We start from the raw sequence: 20,292 nt of genomic DNA, 5'->3' as shown, positions 1-20,292 counted from the left end.
ACAATTCTTATGTCAGGACATGGAACAATCCCCCAGAAACCCACCCACAAAGTCACCTATTGCCGACAATCCGAACTCGCAACATTTCCGAGTCGAGTGCTACGCCGCAGCGCCAGCTTTGACACAGTTTCCTCGTCGCTCGCGCGCGCGTGCAGCGTGTGCCGGGAGCGGCACTGGGAATGCGGCCGGCGCCGCTGCCCCGGCACGTGCGTGGCCACGGGCGACCCCCACTACGTGACGTTCGACGGGCGGCCCTTCACCTTCCCGGGCGACTGCGCTTACGTGCTGGCACGCGAGGCCTCGGGCCTCTTCTCCGTGGCGGCCGAGAACGTGCCGTGCGGAGCGAGCGCCGTCACCTGCACCAAGTCCGTGACGGTCGCCGTTGCCGGAACCACGGTGCACCTGCTGCGCGGTGAGACGCGGTGGGAGGAGTGGGGGGGACGGCCGCCGATTGTTCACTCAACGCGTAACGGCGTGCGGGGAGGAGACACGGAGAAGTTCGGGGGCTTTGTCGCAGCCGCTGTGGGTGGATCGAGAGCAGCTCTTTTTGCGATGGTGAATGGTCGCGGGCAGTTGCTGTGGAATGACCAAACTTTTCGAGCTGAAACTTTGCCAGCCCTTGGGACAACATGGCACGGGTTCGTGGCCCATATGTGCAGACTTCGAGTCGTACTCTTTTTTTTGCGTGAGTTTTCTTAGGGTACTCCAGTTTTCTTCTTGCATGCAAAAACACTTCACTTGACTGCACATCTCAAATGCAGGCGGCTCTTACAGAAGATTTGTATGTATGCACTTACGATTTCATGAGACTTGGGATTTCCTCGATAAGCCAAGGACACAATTGTGTTTGATGGGTGCTGGGAGTCAGCGGTGGTTTGCGCACTGCACAATTACATCAGTGCCCAGCCACGGCAAACGTCAGTGGCGAGCGATCACAAACCCAGGCCTTGCAACCCTTCCCCCCCCACCTCCAACCCACTTCACCAACCCACACTCACCGGCACGGCTACGCACGGTCAAAATACCCGCATGCCATGCTCATCCAGCAGTGGATTGACAACGGGCTGCGAATGATTTATTTTCGACACTATCCAACCAGGTAGTCACATTGACTCTTGCAAGTAGTAGGTTTTTACCCTTTCAACTGGTACAAAACTGACACCTTTATACAAGGCATCATGTTTGCAATAACCACAACACAAGCAGTCAAAATGCAAATAAAAAGAAACAACTCTGATAATGGTAATGATATGTACTGTCCTTGAAGTTGATTGGTCCACACCCGAGACAGCTTTCCTTAGAGCCTAGTCTCCATTGGTGTTGGACCAGATGACGCCAAAAGGCGTACAACTCAACTCTTGCAAGGATAATCCAAATATGAAGCAAGCTGAAGTTGGCAAATTTTATGATTCCTTCGCCCACCAGAGTATTGACAAATGGTCACAACGGGTATTTCATCCATGATAAAGGTTTTTGGGTTAGATCGCGTAAATATAAATGCGTCGTTCAACCCGCCACCACCTTACGTAACCAATTTGTAAGGTTTGTATCGTAAACAAAACGTGCCAATTACTTACTACTTCAGCACACCGCTGATGTTGGACAGGAAACCCACAACATTTAAAATTTGAGTACGACGTTTTGGGTGGTGATTACAACCAGCCTCATCAGGCCATCGCCAGAAAAGTGAAGAATTCCTCCTGTTCTGGTCTTGAATAGAGGGGAGTAAAGGCGATGTCATCACTGTGGGCTTATCAAGCGCGAAGGCCAGAGAGCGGTTAATGTAGTCACACTTAACGTGAAGCGTCAGTTTAACTGTGTTCGGTACTCCATTGGAACCTCATTTGCCAGTAAAAATATGATAATTGGTTTTTTACCCTTCTATCTGGCAACAAAACTGACACCTTTTTTTACAAGGAGTCATGTTTACATAGACCGCAATACCTGCAGTCATAATGCAAACAAAAAACATAACTCTGATAATGTATGCACTGTCCTTGATGGTGCATTGTCTTTGAGTTGTGCGCCTTTTGGCGTCATCTGGTCCAACCCATGTGAGACTAGGCTCTAAGGGAAGCTGTCTCGGGTGTGGACCAATCAACTTCAAGGACAGTGCACATTATCAGAGTAATGTTCTTTTGTTTGTTTTATGACTGCAGGTATTGCGGACTATGCAAACATGACTCCTTGTAAAAAGGTGTCAGTTTTGTTGCCAGATAGAAGGGTAAAAAACCAATTATCATATTTTTACTGGCAAATGAGGTTCCCATAGTGTAGATGCTTGCCCCGAGCTCTCATACTCTGATGGTGCATTGTCTTTGAGTTGTGCGCCTTTTGGCGTCATCTGGTCCAACCCATGTGAGACTAGGCTCTAAGGAAAGCTGTCTCGGGTGTGGACCAATCAACTTCAAGGACAGTGCACATTATCAGAGTTATGTTTTTTTGTTTGCATTACGACTGCAGGTATTGTGGTCTATGTAAACATGACTCCTTGTAAAAAAGGTGTCAGTTTTGTTGCCAGATAGAAGGGTAAAAAACCAATTATCACGTGTTCGGTACAACCTTTTGAAACCTCTGCATCTTTTATTGCAAGGTATTTACCTATCCCTTAATGTGCTTCCACGCGACTCGTTTCCCCCCCCCCACCATCCCGCAAGGCCGCGAGGTGACGGTGAACGGGCTCGCCGTGAAGCTGCCCAAGGTGTACGGGGGCAGCGGCCTCGCCCTGCACCGCGCCGGGATGTTCGTGGGCGTCGCGGCCAGCGTGGGCCTTCACCTGCTGTGGGACGGAGGTGTGACCCCACGGGGGGCGGGGGGGTGTGGGGGCTCGCACGGCGACGGACCCCCCGTGTTTACCGGCGGCAATTGATGAGCCGCGCAGCTGCAAATGCGCCGGTTGCATTTTTGTTGTTGTTGTTTGTTTGCTGTTGTTGTTGCTGTTGATGGTTAAATGTGACGCGAGCCTAAGGATTAGTAGCGCATCATTTCCGGTTTATGTCCCATGACTCTTAATAGGTTTATTTTCTTCATTCACGTTTTCCCACACTGCAACGCTGAACGTAGTGCCCGACATTACTGGTCATACGCGTCCTTAATTATAGGGCCTATTTTACTTTTTTTATTGATTGTGTGTGCCATTTTATTATCGCAAACGAGCAAATGTAGGATTTGAGATTGTCTGCTGCTGTTGAACTCAAGATCAAGAGAATGCCTGCGTCAATTGAGATTGTAGGAGTACTGCAGAACACAGGAACACCAATACAAACGAGACAGCAAATTGAACGATTCGCAAATTCTACTGTGACCAATAATTGTGTCGAGAAATTAAGAAAGGGAGCTAAAGATTGCTGTCGTTCCGAGCCTTACTTTCTCCGGTTCAGCGGAGTGCACGCACGTACGTACGTCCGCCGAACTCCGTTCTCACCGCACGCAGCTAATCGGAATGCGACCACGTGCGACCCGCGCTTGACCCCTCTCGCCGGCAGGGACTCGCGTCTACCTCAAGCTGGACCCGTCGCACCGGGGCCGCGTCGGGGGCCTCTGCGGAAACTACGACGGCGACGCGGCCAACGACTTTCGCACGCGGCAGGGCAGCGTCGAGTCGACGTCCGAAGTGTTCGGAAACTCGTGGCGCATGAGCTCCGCATGCCCCGAGGTGGAGAGTCACAAGTTCCCCGACCCGTGCGCGGTACGTGGTTCCCCCCCCCCCCACCTCGAGCTGTTTTCAGCACTTAATTTTACTTTTCAAATCTAGATTGATGGCTCATTTCTTTTCGGATTGCTTTTTGTGATTCGTCTGTTCTTCTTCCCCCATACCTCCGATTAGCACGGTTGGCTACGTGCGATGCGAAATAAGTTTAACATACACGCATGTAACTACTTCTGCACCCGGCACACCACATCCAGTATACCCCTGGTTATACTGGAAGGAACCTCCTGGTTACAGCAGCCTACAGGGGATTATTGTGTCCGTCCGTCCGTCATGCAGGGAGGGGCTGGGTGGGGAGGGAGGGGCTGGGTGGGGAGGGGAGGGTGGGGAGGGGCTGGGGGGGGAGGATGGGGCTGGGTGGGGAGGGGAGGGTGGGGAGGGGCTGGGTGGGGAGGCTGGGGAGGGGCTGGGTGGGGAGGGTGGGGAGGGAGGGAGGGGCTGGGTGGGAAGGGGAGGGGCTGGGTGGGGAGGGTGGGGCTGGGTGGGGGGTGGGAGGGGTGGGGCTGGCTGGGGAGGGGCTGGTCACCCCGTGGTGCCCTTATAAAACTCAACGCCAGCTTGTGCCCGCCCTCACAGTCGGGCATATTTGCGGAATACACCACGCCGCCGTTGACCCTGGCCATTGACTGAGCAACCCAACGTTCCTACCAGCTCCCTCCGCAGGAATGTGTTTTCTGGGACTACGAGTCATGTGCCACCTCCAAGAATAGAGCTACCCAGAAAACAAATTGGCGATGTGACTTCTTTGGGCTGTTTCGTTAACATGCGAATGTTGACGAAACAGCCCCATAGATTATCTCTCTTTAAATAGACATTGGGGTGGTGCTAATCTCAACCGGTGACCCTGAGTCACTGGTAGAAATTCCACAATCTCAGAGTCCTGGTAGGTACAGAGGAATGACAGGAGGCAACCGCCAAACTGCTGACATTACAATGTGATTAACTGAGAGTGTAGTTGAGTGGGCTAACTGCAACTTGCCCATGGTATGATTCATAACAGATGCTCGGGTCAGATAAGGTAAGTAAAATATGTGTTGCACACCCTCCTCCACCCAACATAGCCAATTAATAAAGTCACGTGAACAAACGTGCAAATGTTATTACTGCTTCAGCACATTTGCAGTATAAAATTAGCAGGATGAAATTAGCCACGTTTGTGCATCACGTGACAACTTTATTAATTTGGCTGTGTCGGGTGGAGAAGGGTGTACGACACACATTTTACGTTCGCGATCAATAAAGCCAATAATCAATTGCAATGTTGCTCTCGAAAGCCTCGGGTGCAAAATTTGCCAATGCAAATCTTACGCAATTGTCGTGCAGCCATCCAGGAAATTGCTAATTCCGTCGGTTTCAAAGACGGCGTTTGAATTGCGGTGAACGCGTCGCTCGCTCGCTCGCGCGCGCGATCGAGCGTGCGGATCGTCGCTGAACCCCCTCGCCGTCGCGGCGGTGTCGTCGGCACAGGCGAACCCCCACCGGGTCACGTGGGCGCGCAAGCGGTGCGGCGTGCTGAGCCAGCCGCTCTTCCAGCCGTGCCACGCGGCCGTGCCGCACGAGCAGTTCTACACGTGGTGCGTCTTCGACGCTTGCGGGTACGTCTGCCGCTCTGCCCGCCGAGTCCCCCGCGGGGATTCAGCCCGGCGTGTTCCGTAAGCGGGTTGGCCGATGTTTTTTTCTCATCGATTGAGGGCCGAATGGCCACAGTTAAGCTCTTTCTTGCGTGTCCGTCACTGGGTTACCGTTTAGGGATTAGGATACATAACGGATGCTCACCCTGATAAAAAAAATGTCAGCTGCTTATCTCTGAATAAATTGGGTAACATTCTCTGCTTTTCAAAACGACATTTTGTTTCTTTCACGGTCACTATTGGTGTTGTGTGCAGTGATCCATTAATATTTTTTCAGATGCGTCCTGATTGTAACTGTTCACGATTAGTTGGAATCTGAGGCTTATTTCCGCCTGAAGACACATTGACTCCATACAAAATTGTTATTTTTCTACGGAAAAACGGGGAAAAATGTTCTCCCAACATTTTTCAACAACTGGCGTTAACGAGCGCATCGATAATAATAATAATAATCGGAGTAATAATACAATAACCGGAGACCTGGGTCGGACGTGCGGCTGCTCCCTCGTGCAGGTGCGACTCTGGCGGGGACTGCGAGTGCCTCTGCACCGCGATCGCCACCTACGCCGAGGAGTGCAACAAGAACGGCGTCTACATCCGCTGGCGCTCGCAGGACCTTTGCCGTGAGCCCCACCTCCCTCCTCCACCCTCCTCCTCCCCCCTCCTCCCCCCTCCTCCCCCCCATCCCCCTTTCCCCCTCCCCCTCCTCTTCCTACCCCCTCCTCCTCCCTCCTCCTCCCCCCTCCTCCTCATCCCCCCTTCTCCTTCCCCCTCCCCCTCCTCCTCCCCCTCCACCCTCCTCCCTCCTCCCTCCTCCCCCCTCCTCCTCATCCCCCCTTCCCCCTCCTTCTCCACCCTCCTCCTCCCCCCCCCTCTTCCTCCTGCCCCCTCCTCCACCCTCTCCTCCCCCTCCTCCTCCTCCTCCCTCCTCCTCATCCTCGCACTCCAGGCCCTCCACTCACCGCACTCCAGGGACCTCTTGCGGAGTTGTTAAATGGGCCTCGCCCACAGATCCGTGTGCCAAGACCTCCCCCAAGTCCGTCTGGCTTCGGCCAGTGCAACACAATAGTCGTGTGCACATGCACAGCCCTATGTCACTCCACTGCGGGATGGAGGCCTTACCACGCCATGAGAGGTAGTTGACCCTATTTCACCACGTTGTTTCAGTCTGGGTTGGACAAAGTGGGGAGCATAGACAGTTGGCTTTGCTGCGTTGCCCTCTGCTGCTCGCATCGTAGCCGATTACCAAATCACCCGCAATGTGGCTGATCTCACTAGACCTCGGAAGCTGAGCAGGTTCGAGCCTGGGATAGTGTATGGAATGGGCGACGACTGGGCTAGATAGGATGCAGGGCTACGGTGTGAATTTGATGTGAATTAACTTGTGTCAATGTCAAAGTGTGACCCCTTGCTCAAACAGGCATAAGGCAGTACCACATGGTGGGAATTCCACATCACTGTCGTGAGCATTAGTGTGTATATATCTATGTGACTTTATATACACGCAATACAATGCTAATTATTCATATTTTTTTACTATTTTATTTACCAGTAAAGCTCACTGAGCTGTGTAGCACTTTCTTAAGAAGCGACCTGGCCACAAATGACAGCTCAACGAAGTGGCTTATCACGTGGGCATTTTTAGCAGCCAAATACTCTACACGCACGTTGATTCTAAACGTGGAGGGAAAACCCCGAAGGATCCGGATAAAAATCCACACGACCACGGGCAGAGAGACATGCCAACTCCAAATATACAGCAGGCATCAGGGTCGGGGTCGAACCCACGACCTGCTGCGTACCAAGCGAGGGAGATAACATCTCGCCACTGCAGGACAATCACAATTGCCGTCCCATAAAGTGGTACTCATTTTATCACCCCGGGGGGAACGTTCAGCTACATGAATCCTCAACCGGGAGTTGAACTTTGCGACCCATTTGCTGTGGCAACTGCCACCACGTGCCCAGTATTATGCAAATTGCTCTAATTTAGCACTATATGTGCTACGCAGCGGCAGTTTGATTAGGCTCACACGGTTTCCTTTGTGGGTAATCGGTGCACGCTCTACCACACTGAACTTCATGGAGGCGCACGCATGATTGGGTGTGCGATGTTAACTCGGAATGATGTCAGACGCTGTGGCGCATGACTGTAATCCCAGACACTTGCGGATCGTCAGATGTCCGGAATTATCCATAAAAGTCTCAGTGAATCCGGAGGGCCCCGCTTAGAGCGGCCGAACCATTCCACCTGCTCGTTTGGCGACCTTTACACTTGGCGAGTGATCAGTTCCAGGCAGACAGTCGTGCATACATGGGTATAATGCTCACAAATATTCTCGAATAAGGTCAGCGTTCTACTTGCTGTACTACCATCTACGAGTCATCTCATAGGTGAGCTACGGGCACTCGATGATGTCTTTACCCGTTCTCTGCAATATCGATGTGTTTGTCCTTTGTTTTATTTGCCGCTTTGTTCATACACTACGGATCTCCCTTATAAAACGTATGGGAGGCTGGCTAAACGGAAGCATCGACCAATTAAAGTAAATTAAAGCTTCGTGTGTGTTCCACCAACCCTGCTTCTTGAACGCTGGGCCACAGGCACGCCCTCTCCTGAGATGAATCACATCTCAGCAAACGTGAATGTGGAGCGCTGGCAGCGGTAACTCTAGCCCGCTGTAAACCCTTGACTCCCGCAGCGATGCAGTGTGACGGTGGGCTGGTGTACGAGGCGTGCGGTCCCCCGTGCCAGACGACCTGCCGGGACATCGGCAAGGAGCCGGAGCCGCACTGCCACGCCGTCTCGTGCGTGGAGGGCTGCTTCTGCCCCCAGGGCACGGTTTACCACGGTGGGGGATTGTCGTTGAACTTCTTTCGCACCGTACGTAGCCAACCGTGCTCATCCGAGGTGCTCGGGGGAAGGGCAACAATTTTAACGCGACACAAAAGGCAGTTCTGAAGAAATGAGTTTTCAATCTGGATTATTTATAAGTTGCGTAGTTTCGGTGGCTTCCTAATATTGGAAGGAAGAGCGTTCCAGACGGCCGTGGAAGCGCATCTGAAAGCTCGCGATGCGGTTTTGCCAAAAGCCACTGCTGCGAGTTTGCGTGATGATGGTTTATGTTCCTTGACGAAATCAGCAAGGTAGTGTGGTCCATGTGTGGCAAGCGCCTTGTGTGTAATGAGTCTTGCTCTGGCAGGCCAACAGCACACTCCAACTGAAACGGCTCGTCAAGCGGTCACGGCGCAGCTTATAATAGACTTGGACACTTATTCTGTCGTATGATGGGCAGATGATTTGCATCACTTCTAAGTGCAGGTCGACGTTGATTTGATTTCGTTTTAGTTCATTGGTTATGTCTACAGTGGGATTATTATCTGGTGGCAAACATCCACAAATGTATCACATATCAAAAAGCAAAAGTCATCACGGGTCAAGCTTAATTTAAATATTGATCTCAGTTGGACAATCCTCCGTTATGTCATGATGGGAGCACATTCCTCTCATTGTCTATATGACACATACAACTGTCTTTTCACTTATCACAATGTGCATGTTTTTTTAAAATCGACATTTAAAAAATATACGTATATCATGATACATGATAAAAGTGATTGAGCCAGTGGGCAGCTTTAGGAGTACCCAGGTGAATGTCTGAATGTCTGAAACGCTGCCGGCGAACGATCGAAGCGGGCGCTGCCGTCACCACGATGACGCGTCATCCTCCTCCTCCGTCCGACTGCGTGCAGACGGCGCGTGCGTTGACGTGGCCGAGTGCTCGTGCCTCCTCGACGCCGTCGAGTATCCTCCGGAGGCCTCCATCGTCAGAAACTGCAGGAATTGGTGAAGCGTTTGCAGCGGGCTTGCCGCGTCACGGTCGCACCGTGTTCCCGTACCGTAGCTGCGCCACAATCACGATGATAAAATAAACAAACTCCACCTGGGTTTTGCGAGCACTGCGGTGAGCCATGGGTCGTGGGTCGACACGGTGGCGAGGTATTAACTACCTCGCCTAGTATACAGGTGGACGTGGGTTCGAACCCGACCCTGACGCCTTTTGTATAATTGCAGTTTGCATGTTCTCTCTCTCTCTCTCTCCCCCCGTGCTCGCGTGAAATTTTCTCCGGGTCCTCCGGTTTTTCCCTCCAGATTTAGAAACATGCATTTTAAGAGTATTTGGCTGCTGTAATTATCCACGTGATTAGCCCACGACGTGTTAAACCTAACGCTCGCACCCTTCCGCCCTCTCCGCACGTTCGTGCTCGCGCCAGCACGTGCCACCAAGGGGACTGGCGGTGCTCGGGGTCGCCGTGCGGTGCCGGCGCTGGCGAGACCGAGGGGGCGTGCGGGGCGACGGAGTTCCGCTGCGCCTCGACGGGGCGCTGCATCCCGGTGGTGTGGGCGTGCGACAACCAGGACGACTGCGGCGACGGCTCGGACGAGCTGTGCGCGGCGTCGTGCGGCCCCCAGCAGTTCCCCTGCTCCGACGGGCGGTGAGCGATGCGCGGCCGTTCGTCGTCATCCTGGCGTGATTAACCGCCCCGCAGTGAGATTTCTATCACGGAATGGGGCTGATGGCACGGGCATGTGTCATCTCCACCACCGCCGTCGTCGTCATCGTCATCGTCATGAGTCACGGTGTATCCACTGCTGAATAAAGCCCCATCCGAGCCATTTGCCACCCTTCATGATTCTGCGACGCAAATATGCCGCGTCTCTCCTGTGGACGTGGACGAGGCGCGTTCACTGCTGCCATTAACGAGGTTAAAGGCCATCCGAGTGCGCGTTCATTTGAACAGAGAGTGATCGCTACACTCGTCCAAGATTGCATCTCTTACAAACCGCCAGAAGCAGGATTGTGTTACGTGACTTCTAAAATCTCACGCGAGATTCATAATTGCTGTACTTCTCAAAAGTAACCCTCTCAGCATTGCAGAAGTCGCTGAATGCGTGGGATGTGCTGTTGGGCGGTTTTCCCTGAGTTTAAATGTGGACTTATTAGTTACGCAAAAACTTGCCGTGTGTTTGCGCAACTAACATTCGTATGCACGCACGTGTATTGGCGAGGCTGGTATCGTACGGCCACTGCAAAGTTGTGTGCTGGACACGTGCCGCATTCAACGTGGGCCGCGGCCGACTCGCAGCGCCGTCACCAGCACGTGCCGTGGCCGTTGTGCATCCGCCCCCCCTCCCCCCCCCAGGTGCGTGTGGGCGAGCGAGCGGTGCGACGGGCAGCCGGACTGCGCCGACGGCGAGGACGAGCGCGGCTGCCCGGCGCCGCCAACGCCCTGCGGCGCCGGCGACTTCGCCTGCGCCAACGGGCGCTGCGTGCCGCTCTCCCGCGTGTGCGACGGCGCGCCCGACTGCGGCTTCGGCGACGCCTCCGACGAGTCGGGTGAGGCGCGGAAACGGGCGCCCCGGCGGGGGCCTCCTGCGTCGTTCATTGCCGGAGTCCGCGATGCGGCGGCGGCGGCGGCTGCCGCGTCGGGGCCGCGTGCGCTGTGCGAACGCCCTGCGTGTTGTCACGATCGAGGTCGCGCCTCGCTCGTCGCTGACCCTAGATGACCGGCGACGATTCGGGCAACGTTGAGATCGAGAGGCAGGAGAGATCGAGCGTTGTAATATTTGGAGACTGAACTACGCACCATGGGTCCCTGATTGAAATGTGTGATGAATTCCTCTAATGGGGATATTTGTTGCGAGACCTGAGTTTGAAGCGGGAATTCCATGTTTCTTTGGCAGGCACCAGTTCCTTCAGAGGACGGCCTCTCTTGTAATAATGCAATAATGTGCCCTGTTTTTATCAATTTGAACCTCATTTGAGGCTCAAGTCTGTTGACGTTGGGTCCTGCATTCAGCGTGGGATGATGTTTGGCCCATTAAAAAAAAGAAAAACAATGGGCGGTGACATAGGAAGAAATGAGAGTACTCGGACAAAACCCACCAGAAGGGGGAAACCGATAGCCATGGGCCGCGAACCCTACTTGCTGAACCATCGCCCGCCTGGCACGTCGGTGGACATCAGTTCACGGTCCGGCCGCCTCACACTCTCTCGGCGTGCCCTTTCCCAGCGTGCGGCGGCAGCTGCGCGTGGACCGAGTTCCGGTGCCGCGTGGGCCGGTGCCTCCCGTACCTGCACCGCTGCGACGGGCACGACGACTGCGGCGATTTCAGCGACGAGGAGGGCTGCTCGTGCCCCGCCGGGTGGCTCCAGTGTCCCGACGGCCTCTGCCTGAGCCCCCTGCGCGTCTGCAACGGCCGGGCGGACTGCCGGCCCGCCGTGGATGAGGCCTTCTGTGGACACCCCGGAGGAGGTGGTGACGACGTGGGGCGTGGGGGGGGGGGGGATGAGTTTTTCTCTGACGGATTGTTGCCGCGTTGTTGAGTGCTACTCGCCTGCTGCCGTCGGCCTGTCCCGTGGAAAGCCACTGTCGAGTTCTGACAAAGTGGCGCACGTTTTATCGGCCCACGGGGAATGATGGGGGTGAGTGGACTCCCAACCAGGATTTTTACTTGTAGTTGCTATGAATCGACATCCGTGTGTAAGTTGCAGCCCTTGATCAGCCCCCCTCTGGATAAAGTGCACCCCACGCTGTGTCAATCATGGGGTTGTTTAACCATACCTCACTTCGGGTGGCAAGACCAGTTCATATTTTCCCGCGGCCAGGAATTGAACTCGGATCGCCCTGTTCAGAGCACACCATCCCTCTACCCTGCATGCACGCTTCTTTAGAGCATTTCATCAGGAACCCTGCCTCGCGTATATATGTCCGAATCGCTGTCCTTCCCCCACACCTCCGATTCGCACAGTTGGCTACGTACGGTACGACAGAAGTTCAACGTGCGTACGTAACTGTCCCCAACCCTCCACCGCACCCGCCCTTGCCCGCCCCTCCGCTTGGCAGTGCCGGTGACGTGCGGGCCGGGCCAGCTGCCCTGCGGCAACGGCTCCTGCGTGAGCGGGCGCCAGGTGTGCGACGGCGTCCCGGACTGCCAGCGCGGCGAGGACGAGAGGCCCGAGCTGTGTGCCGAGCGAGAGGGTCGCCCGGGGGTCACCACGCTGACCCCGACCCCTCCCGGGGTGACCCCGACCCCCGGCGCAGGTAGCTGTGGGCCAAATGTGTCCCCTGGCGGCACCCTCGCTTGAGATTCAGCGACGTTCTCCTGGATCGCGTGAAGTACATGGCTATTCATCTTCTTGGTTCTTTCGGTAAAGTCACGTAGAAGGGAAGTAATAAAATTATTAAAAGAAAACATTTTATTTGATGTTTTATTTTTATTACTTTATTATTTCCCTTCTACGTAATACAATAATAAAAATAAAACATTTTATTTTATGTTTTCTTTTCATTATTTTATTATTTCCCTTCTACGTGACTCTACCGAAAGAACCAAGAAGATGAATCCCTGCAGTCATGAAAGCTTTAAATCGAAATTTACATGGCTATTGTTCTTCTTGGTTCTTTCGGTAAAGTCACGTAGAAGGGAAGTAATAAAATAATAAAAATAAAACATAATAAAATAAAATAATTCTCACGACGTTTCGGCTATTGTTATTGTTATTTGTGTTATCGTCATGATCATTTGATTGTTCCTAACAAAAAATTATCAGAATATTTATAATGGAGGAATCCGATGAGCTATGAAGCTCTTTTTCACAGATGTCCAGTAACATAAATGAGCAGACGATAAGCCCTCCTTCCCATATCCGTCCCTCCAATTTACAAAATAAAATTATTCCTTTAATTCATCTCATCTGTCACATGGCCAACCAATGCTGCTGAAAAACAATTCACTCCCAGTCGGCCGTGTCACCGACCGGGATGCGCGAGAAAACATACCCATCATATTTTTTGTTACGTAGCGGGACGCACACGGAAAGGAGGCATGTGTATTGTCTCCTTGTTATTTACCTATTCAGAGTTTTTTTTAATCCTTTATATTAAGTTCACTTGCTTGCTTACGACCGTGCAAATCTTTCGGTCGTTTTTTAACCCACTTCCTGTGATCCAATCGAGCTGACATTTTCCACACAGACTCGTTGTGCGTGACAATTAATGTTCGTGAAAATTGTTTTCCAAAATTTTACACTTTTTAGGACAAAAATATTATATTTAATTACCAATTGCTTAATGGTGCCATGCAATCATCTGACCCATAGGTGGCAGCCATCTCAAGCCAGAGGACGAGAGGACTCTAGCCGCCACGGATATAAAGGATTTATAGTGAAAAACTTTGTTTTTACGGGTTATACTTGTTTCTCACTCGGGCTCTCGTTCCTTCTCGGCGCTCAGCACCCGCGCGCAGCCCGTGCAAGGGCACGGAGTTTGCGTGCGCGAGCGGCGAGTGCCGCCCTCTGGCTTGGCGCTGCGACGGCGAGGCCGACTGCCGGGACGGAAGCGACGAGCGCGGCTGCGACGGGACGTGCGGCCCCGGCGAGGTGCCCTGTCCCGGTGGTGGCGGCGGTGGCGGCGGCGGCGGCGGCGGGCAGTGCCTTCGCCACGACGAGCTGTGCGACGGCATCCCGCACTGCCTGGACTTCTCCGACGAGAGCCTCGACCGATGCGGTGAGCCCTCCCTCTGCGTGCGTGCTCGCGCGATGAAGTCGTCCCACGAAGCGTTCTTTGTGGTTACCTAGCTTTTAGGTGGGAGCGTTTTTAAGTTAGTAGGAGTGTTGTTTCACGGCTGGAGCCCCAAACGGAATTTTTAGAACTGCATTTTACGTTTAGTTGTCCTTCCCCACCGCACCTCCGATTAGTACGGTTGGCTACGTACGGTGCGAAAGAAGTTCAACATAAATCTAGAGTTGAAGTTCAACATATATATGTACGTACAACATACACACACACACAGCCTGTACACATCGAGGCCACACAGCCTGAACACCACCACACCACCGCGTGCAACGTGTGCAGACGAGACACTCCGTGATAGGTGGCGCTGTTAGTTACGGAATGAAGAACACAGGAGCCGTCCATTTAGGGGCCATACAATTAGTACGGACGCATGGATGGGGGGAGCGGGGGGGGGGGTTAACCCAATTGCGTACGCTTACGTATGGGGGGGGTCTACTGACAATGTACGTACGCATAGCAAACGGGGGGGGGGGGGGCGGTGAAGCCTCGATAATAATTTGTCTACATTGGCCTTCAAAAGAGGTAGATAGTCCGGCGGTGTGGACTATCCGTTTGCTTAAACACGTTAATATTATTAACCCTTGATCGTTTCTGCGTGGATTAAATATCGGCCGTTCTATAGGATTCGGGGTGGTTGGGGGGAGGCGGTGTAAAAAGTACGCGTGCGTACACGGAGTGGGCGGAGGGGTTAAGTTTTGACAGATTTTTGCGTTACGTACTAAATGGATGGCCCCCATACCTCACCCCGTCTCTCCTCTGTGTGTACCTCACCAGGCTCTGCCCAGATCCCTCCTTGCCCCGGCAATTTCGAGTGCAACAACCGGACGTGCGTGAATGCCAGCAAGGTGTGCGACGGCATCCCCGACTGCCCTGACGCCGAGGATGAGCTCTCCTGCGGTGAGGTTTATTCATGACTACCGATTCGGCAATGAACGGCTGACTGATCGATGTCGAATTTGGTAAAAAGAAAGTCAATGCGAGTGGCGAATACGAGACGGTGGCCCTCAATAAATGACGTCACGGAACAGTGCTTAGTGAGCCACATGCCGCTCCAGAGCCACAGGTTGCCGACCCCTGCCCATAGTGAACTGGACTCCCATGGTAAACTGGACTTCCGTGGTGAACTGGAATTCCATGGTGAACTGGACTTCCGTGGTAAACTGGACTTCCATGGTAAACTGGAATTCCATGGTAAACTGGACTTCCGTGGTAAACTGGACTTCCATGGTAAACTGGAATTCCATGGTAAACTGGACTTCCGTGGTAAACTGGACTTCCATGGTAAACTTGACTCCCATGGTGAACTGGACTTCCATGGTGAACTGGACTTCCGTGGTAAACTGGACTTCCGTGGTAAACTGGACTTCCATGGTAAACTGGAATTCCATGGTGAACTGGACTTCCGTGGTAAACTGGACTTCCATGGTAAACTGGAATTCCATGGTAAACTCGACTTCCGTGGTAAACTGGACTTCCATGGTAAACTGGAATTCCATGGTAAACTGGACTTCCGTGGTAAACTGGACTTCCATGGTAAACTGGACTTCCATGGTAAACTGGACTCCCATGGTGAACTGGACTTCCATGGTAAACTGGACTCCCATGGTGAACTGGACTTCCATGGTAAACTGGACTTCCATGGTCAGGGGTCGGCAACCCAAAATAACAATAAGAGCCATTTTTTATTTTTATTTCAAGAGCCGCACCGCAGTCCTTAAAGAGCCGTTGCTGACCCCTGGGCTAGAATGAAGAAGCCCTACAGGCAGGGAAGGGGGGGGGTCAGGGGCGGCTTGCTCGAGAACGCACGGCACGCTGCGCACAGCGATGACTCGCCGGGCCGGTTGAACTGAACCTCGCCGCGTTGCCTCGCTCCGTCGCTTCAGGTCCAAGGGTGGTCGTGCCTCCCGACGACGACACTGCCGCCGTGCCGTGCCCGGAGTTCACGTGCCTCACCGGACAGTGCCTGCCCTTCTCGCGGGTCAGTCCTCCTCTTCTTCTTATTCTAGATTTGAAGCTCTCGTGACTGCAAGGATTCATGCTCTTAGGTTTTTTCGGTAAAGTCACGTAGGTAAAAAATTATACGAAATTATTGATAAAAGATAAATGATGAAAAAATTATAGAAGAAATAATAGAAGTAAAATTATAAATCACGACGTTTCGGAGGCAACACAAGCTTCCGTCTTCAGGTGCCCACCCTGGCTCCTCCCCCCTCAACCAGTCTACATAAAAAGGCTCAGTCCCAACAGCAGCAGCAGCCGCACCAACCTTATCATAAAAACTCCTCTCCAGGGGCCTACCCTGGCTCCTACCCCCCTCAACCAGTATCTATACAAGGTCGGGTCTCTTGGGATTCCTCTTTACTTGATACAGCAATCGTGCTGTGACAGTTCCACCTGAAGACGGAAGCTTGTGTTGCCTCCGAAACGCCGTGATTTATTATTTATTTCTATTTTTTTTTTTATAATTTTTATTATTTATCTTTTACCTACGTGACTTTACCGAAAAAACCTAAGAGTATCCTCTTCTTATCTTTCTCCACGTATTCCAGCTGCCTAGTATTGCGATCAGCGACGCTTATTGAGAATCTTAAGTGAAAGCCCACTGAGGCGTTTGACCCGATTGTTGTGGCTATTTTGGACGTTGTGCTGCCACTTTTGTGGAGGAATCGTGGCCGTTTTTGTGTAAATATGGCTCGATCCCACAACTCCATACAAAGTCCCAACAATAATGGCCAGAATTCTTATAAATGCAATAAAATAAATTGTACATGACTTGGCCACAGTATTTCTAAATATGTTGTTGTTTGTGTTTTTGTTCATAATCTGCAATGTCTCGCTGGATCTCACTTAAACTTGAAAGAGTGAATAGTCAAGGCAAAGTCAAAACGTGTCCTAAATTAAACAAGAGCCGGGTGGCACTTCTGTCTTACGAAGCCCAGAGCCAATGAAGGACATTCCATGTTTCTATGTCAAGAGTTCATCGCCAAGGCACTGTTGAATTCCCACAAAGTCAAACTAGTGTTATTAACCTCAGATGAATCAAAGGCTACGTTCATCTTTGAGTGGGATTCCAACTCACAGCCTTTTTTTTTTTATTGTGAATGAATAACTCTAACCCCTGCTTGGCCCGTCCAGATTATAAACACGATCGTCTATCTCGTAATATCCTTGTCTATCGTGACATTGAGCATCTCATAAGATGGCTTGAACCGGAAAACGCGCGCACGCCCGTCTCTCGCCGCTCGCCCGCTCACCTGTTCGGGTCGCCCTCTGCCCCTCACCGACCCCCGCCCACCGCCCCCCGCCCAGGTGTGCAACGGCGTCTGGGACTGCCCGGGCCGTGGCGTGGCCAGCGCGGCGGAGGTGGCCTCGGACGAAGCGGGATGCGCCTCGTGGGGCACGTGGGGCGCGTGGGGCGAGTGCAGCCGCGCCTGCGGGCCCGGGGTGCGGCGCCGCTCCCGGGAGTGTCCCCCCGGCCGGGCCGGAGACCACGACGCCCTCCGGGGCTGCCGGGGCGACGCCGCCGAGGCCCGGGAGTGCTTCAGCACGGCCTGCCCCAGTGAGTCGCCGTGCACGACGTCGGCTTCTTTCTTCGTCGCCGGTGGCTTGGGAATTCTTCGCCCGGGAATCCGCTGCCGTGCGTGTGTGCGTGTCGCTGTTTTGTCCCCGCTGTCACTCGCCCTATGCTCTACCCTGATGTGTGTGTGTTTGCATTTGCCACGTATTTGTAAGTGACATTGAGATGCCGTGGCATCTCGCAAATCCATATTCTTATACGTTACTGTGATGTTAGGAAGAACTCAGCACATCTGTCAATAGCAGCTCTGGCCTTGAAAGGAAGACATGTATAATAGGCAACGTTTCTGGAAATGGCCCATCTTCATAGCACGTGTACCATGAAGATGGGCCATTAGTTTGTGATGGTGGGGAACAATTTGTGTTGAAAACACAGACGGGAAGAGAATGTCAAAGGCGGATCTGTGTAAGGGAAGAGAGAGGTGAGGCTGCATCATTGCTGTGGGTTGGATTACACAAGCGGAGTTGCCCTCCTGCGTTGGACAGCGCCAGCGATGTGTGTTTTCGGGTTGTGCCACGCGTCGTTGGACACGATGAAGTGCCCACCTCCTGACACCATCGGACGTCGTGCCGGACAACGCACGGGCACGACCCGGAAACGCGTCGGGAGAGAGATTTGCTGTCGTCGCGCTCACGAGTTGCTCATTGTTGTTGTTGTTTTTGACTTAACCAGGAGACGGGGAGTGGAGCGAGTGGAGCGTCTGGTCTAACTGCACGGCGGCGTGCGGAGGGGTGGTCGTGCGGCGCCGGGAGTGCCGCATGGCGGAGAACGGCGGCCTCATGTGCTGGGAGATTCCCGGCTCCTCCCGGGAAACGACCCAGATCCGTGTGTTTTTTCCCCGAGCACAATGTTCACCTTACCGAAGCACCTCCCCACACACGCTTGTCGCTAGTTTTGTACCTTAGCAGGGTCGACCCTGGATAGTGCTCGAAAGGGAGTGACCGACATGAACAAACCGGTGTTATTGGCTGGTGCAGGCCCACTAAGATGTGGGCAGCAGAGGGGCAGTGCGCCAATGTCCAATGTTGTACTGTACCGTGCTCCCACGTATATGCTCCCTAGCTTCACTAACGCGCACCGCTCATTGCGGTGAAGTGTGGGCAAAACAAACCCCCACAGGTCCGCACAGCGTCAGTGGAGGCCCTCATCCAGCAGCGGAGTGACAACAGCGCTGTACGCGTCGCACGCACACAACACAATTTACGGGAACAGAGAACACAACACAAACCTTAACTTCACGAATCCCGATTTAAAGTTTTCGTGACTGCAGGGATTCATCTTCTTGGTTCTTTCGGTAAAGTCACGTAGAATGGAAATAATAAAATAATAAAAATAAAACAATAATTTAAATCTGTTTTATTTTTATCATTTTATTATTTCCATTCTTTTTATTATTTTATTATTTTCATTCTCCGTGACTAATAAAAATAAAACATAATAAAATTATTATGTTTAATTTTTATTATTTTATTATTTCCATTCTACGTGACTTTACCGAAAGAACCAAGAAGATTCACGAATCCCGTTCGCCTGCTCCCCCCCCCCACCCATGCCGTTCATCTGACTGCGACGCTCGGCAGAGCCGTGCCCCACGGAGGACTGCCACGTGCCGGCGGACTGCGTGGGGGACATGACGTGGCGCGATTGCGTTGGATGCCCCCTCACCTGCGAGGATCTGGTGGGCGACGCCGCCTGCAAGCAGCCCCTGCCCTGCCACGCAGGTCGGCCTCTCCCATAATGCACCGCGCCTTCTTCCCAGTGTCGCCGCCACCGCTTGTGTCTGGGTCAAGGACAGGTCTCTGTTTTTGTTATTAGCTTATTTGCTTTGTAATGCACTTTGGATTTATGTAGGGCATGGATGCACTGCCGGGCAGTGGTGGTGCACGCCTGTGATGCATGTTCGTGTGTTGAACGTGGCCGACCGCGCTAATTAGAGGTGCCGGGGAAGGACAACAAACCAAACACAAAAATCAGTTCGAAGAAATTCGTTTTCAATTTAGTATCGTGGTGTAGTGTATAGTGTAGTGGATAGTGTAGTGTCTAGTGTCCACAGGCTATCTACCCGTGGATACCTTCGGGCTGATAGCCTCTAGGGGTCCACTGACACTTGTTTCCACTCTCCTCTGTCTTGTGTTCAATGTGCTCATGTCGTGGCCACATCTTTCTGGCACCAATCTCGTTGAGCCATTCTCTATTACGTCTTCCTCTCTTTCCGGTTCCTTTCAATTTTCACGAACGACACACTTTTTAAAACGTTCCTGTCGTTGTTGTTGTTGTCGTCCATCCCACACGCGTGCGAGCGCAGGTTGCCAATGTCCCCCGGGCAAGGTGCTGGACGCCACCTCGCAGCGCTGCGTGGGAGCGGCCGAGTGTCCGTGCGTGCTAGACGGCGTGCGTCACTGGCCCGGGCAGCTCGTCAAGTCCGAGTGCAACCTCTGCGTGTGCCAGGACGGGCGGCTGCAGCACTGCCAGCCCAACCCAGAGTGCTCCGGTCTGCCGGCCCCCCCCTCCCGCCCCCTTCCCGCCCCCCCCCTCCCCCCCGCGAGACACCCATGGCACTTTGCGTTTTAGACCCAACGAGGTCACGCCGCACGGCTTCGCAATAAATTACTCGCTAGTCGGATGCTCTAATATGCTCATATTTAACTGTGGAACTGTTTTTTTTCTTTTCACCATGCTGTTATAAAATATATAAGTACACTAATGTTGCCATTCATTCAGGTTCATAAAGAATA

General features: G+C 52.9%; 1 protein-coding gene across 1 annotated transcript in view; it reads left to right on the top strand.

The window, feature by feature from the left end:
* LOC144953166 (SCO-spondin-like) overlaps positions 1–20,292 on the top strand; it is a 187,033-nt gene that overhangs the window by 26,997 nt on the left and 139,744 nt on the right. The window contains exons 20-37 of the mRNA XM_078883760.1: positions 156–412; positions 2,658–2,792; positions 3,486–3,688; positions 5,177–5,304; positions 5,854–5,963; positions 8,043–8,192; positions 9,094–9,187; positions 9,616–9,837; positions 10,546–10,739; positions 11,416–11,658; positions 12,250–12,447; positions 13,639–13,911; positions 14,755–14,877; positions 15,864–15,958; positions 17,290–17,539; positions 18,230–18,382; positions 19,138–19,278; positions 19,863–20,048. Of these exons, the coding sequence (XP_078739886.1) occupies positions 156–412; positions 2,658–2,792; positions 3,486–3,688; positions 5,177–5,304; positions 5,854–5,963; positions 8,043–8,192; positions 9,094–9,187; positions 9,616–9,837; positions 10,546–10,739; positions 11,416–11,658; positions 12,250–12,447; positions 13,639–13,911; positions 14,755–14,877; positions 15,864–15,958; positions 17,290–17,539; positions 18,230–18,382; positions 19,138–19,278; positions 19,863–20,048 (3,155 nt within the window). The remainder of the gene's footprint in view (positions 1–155; positions 413–2,657; positions 2,793–3,485; positions 3,689–5,176; positions 5,305–5,853; positions 5,964–8,042; positions 8,193–9,093; positions 9,188–9,615; positions 9,838–10,545; positions 10,740–11,415; positions 11,659–12,249; positions 12,448–13,638; positions 13,912–14,754; positions 14,878–15,863; positions 15,959–17,289; positions 17,540–18,229; positions 18,383–19,137; positions 19,279–19,862; positions 20,049–20,292) is intronic.

Source organism: Lampetra fluviatilis, chromosome 1 (assembly GCF_964198595.1).
Source record: "Lampetra fluviatilis chromosome 1, kcLamFluv1.1, whole genome shotgun sequence".
Classification (NCBI taxonomy): Eukaryota; Metazoa; Chordata; class Hyperoartia; order Petromyzontiformes; family Petromyzontidae; genus Lampetra; species Lampetra fluviatilis.
The sequence above is the reverse complement of the archived record's forward strand: the minus strand, read 5'-3'. Positions and strand labels throughout refer to the sequence as shown.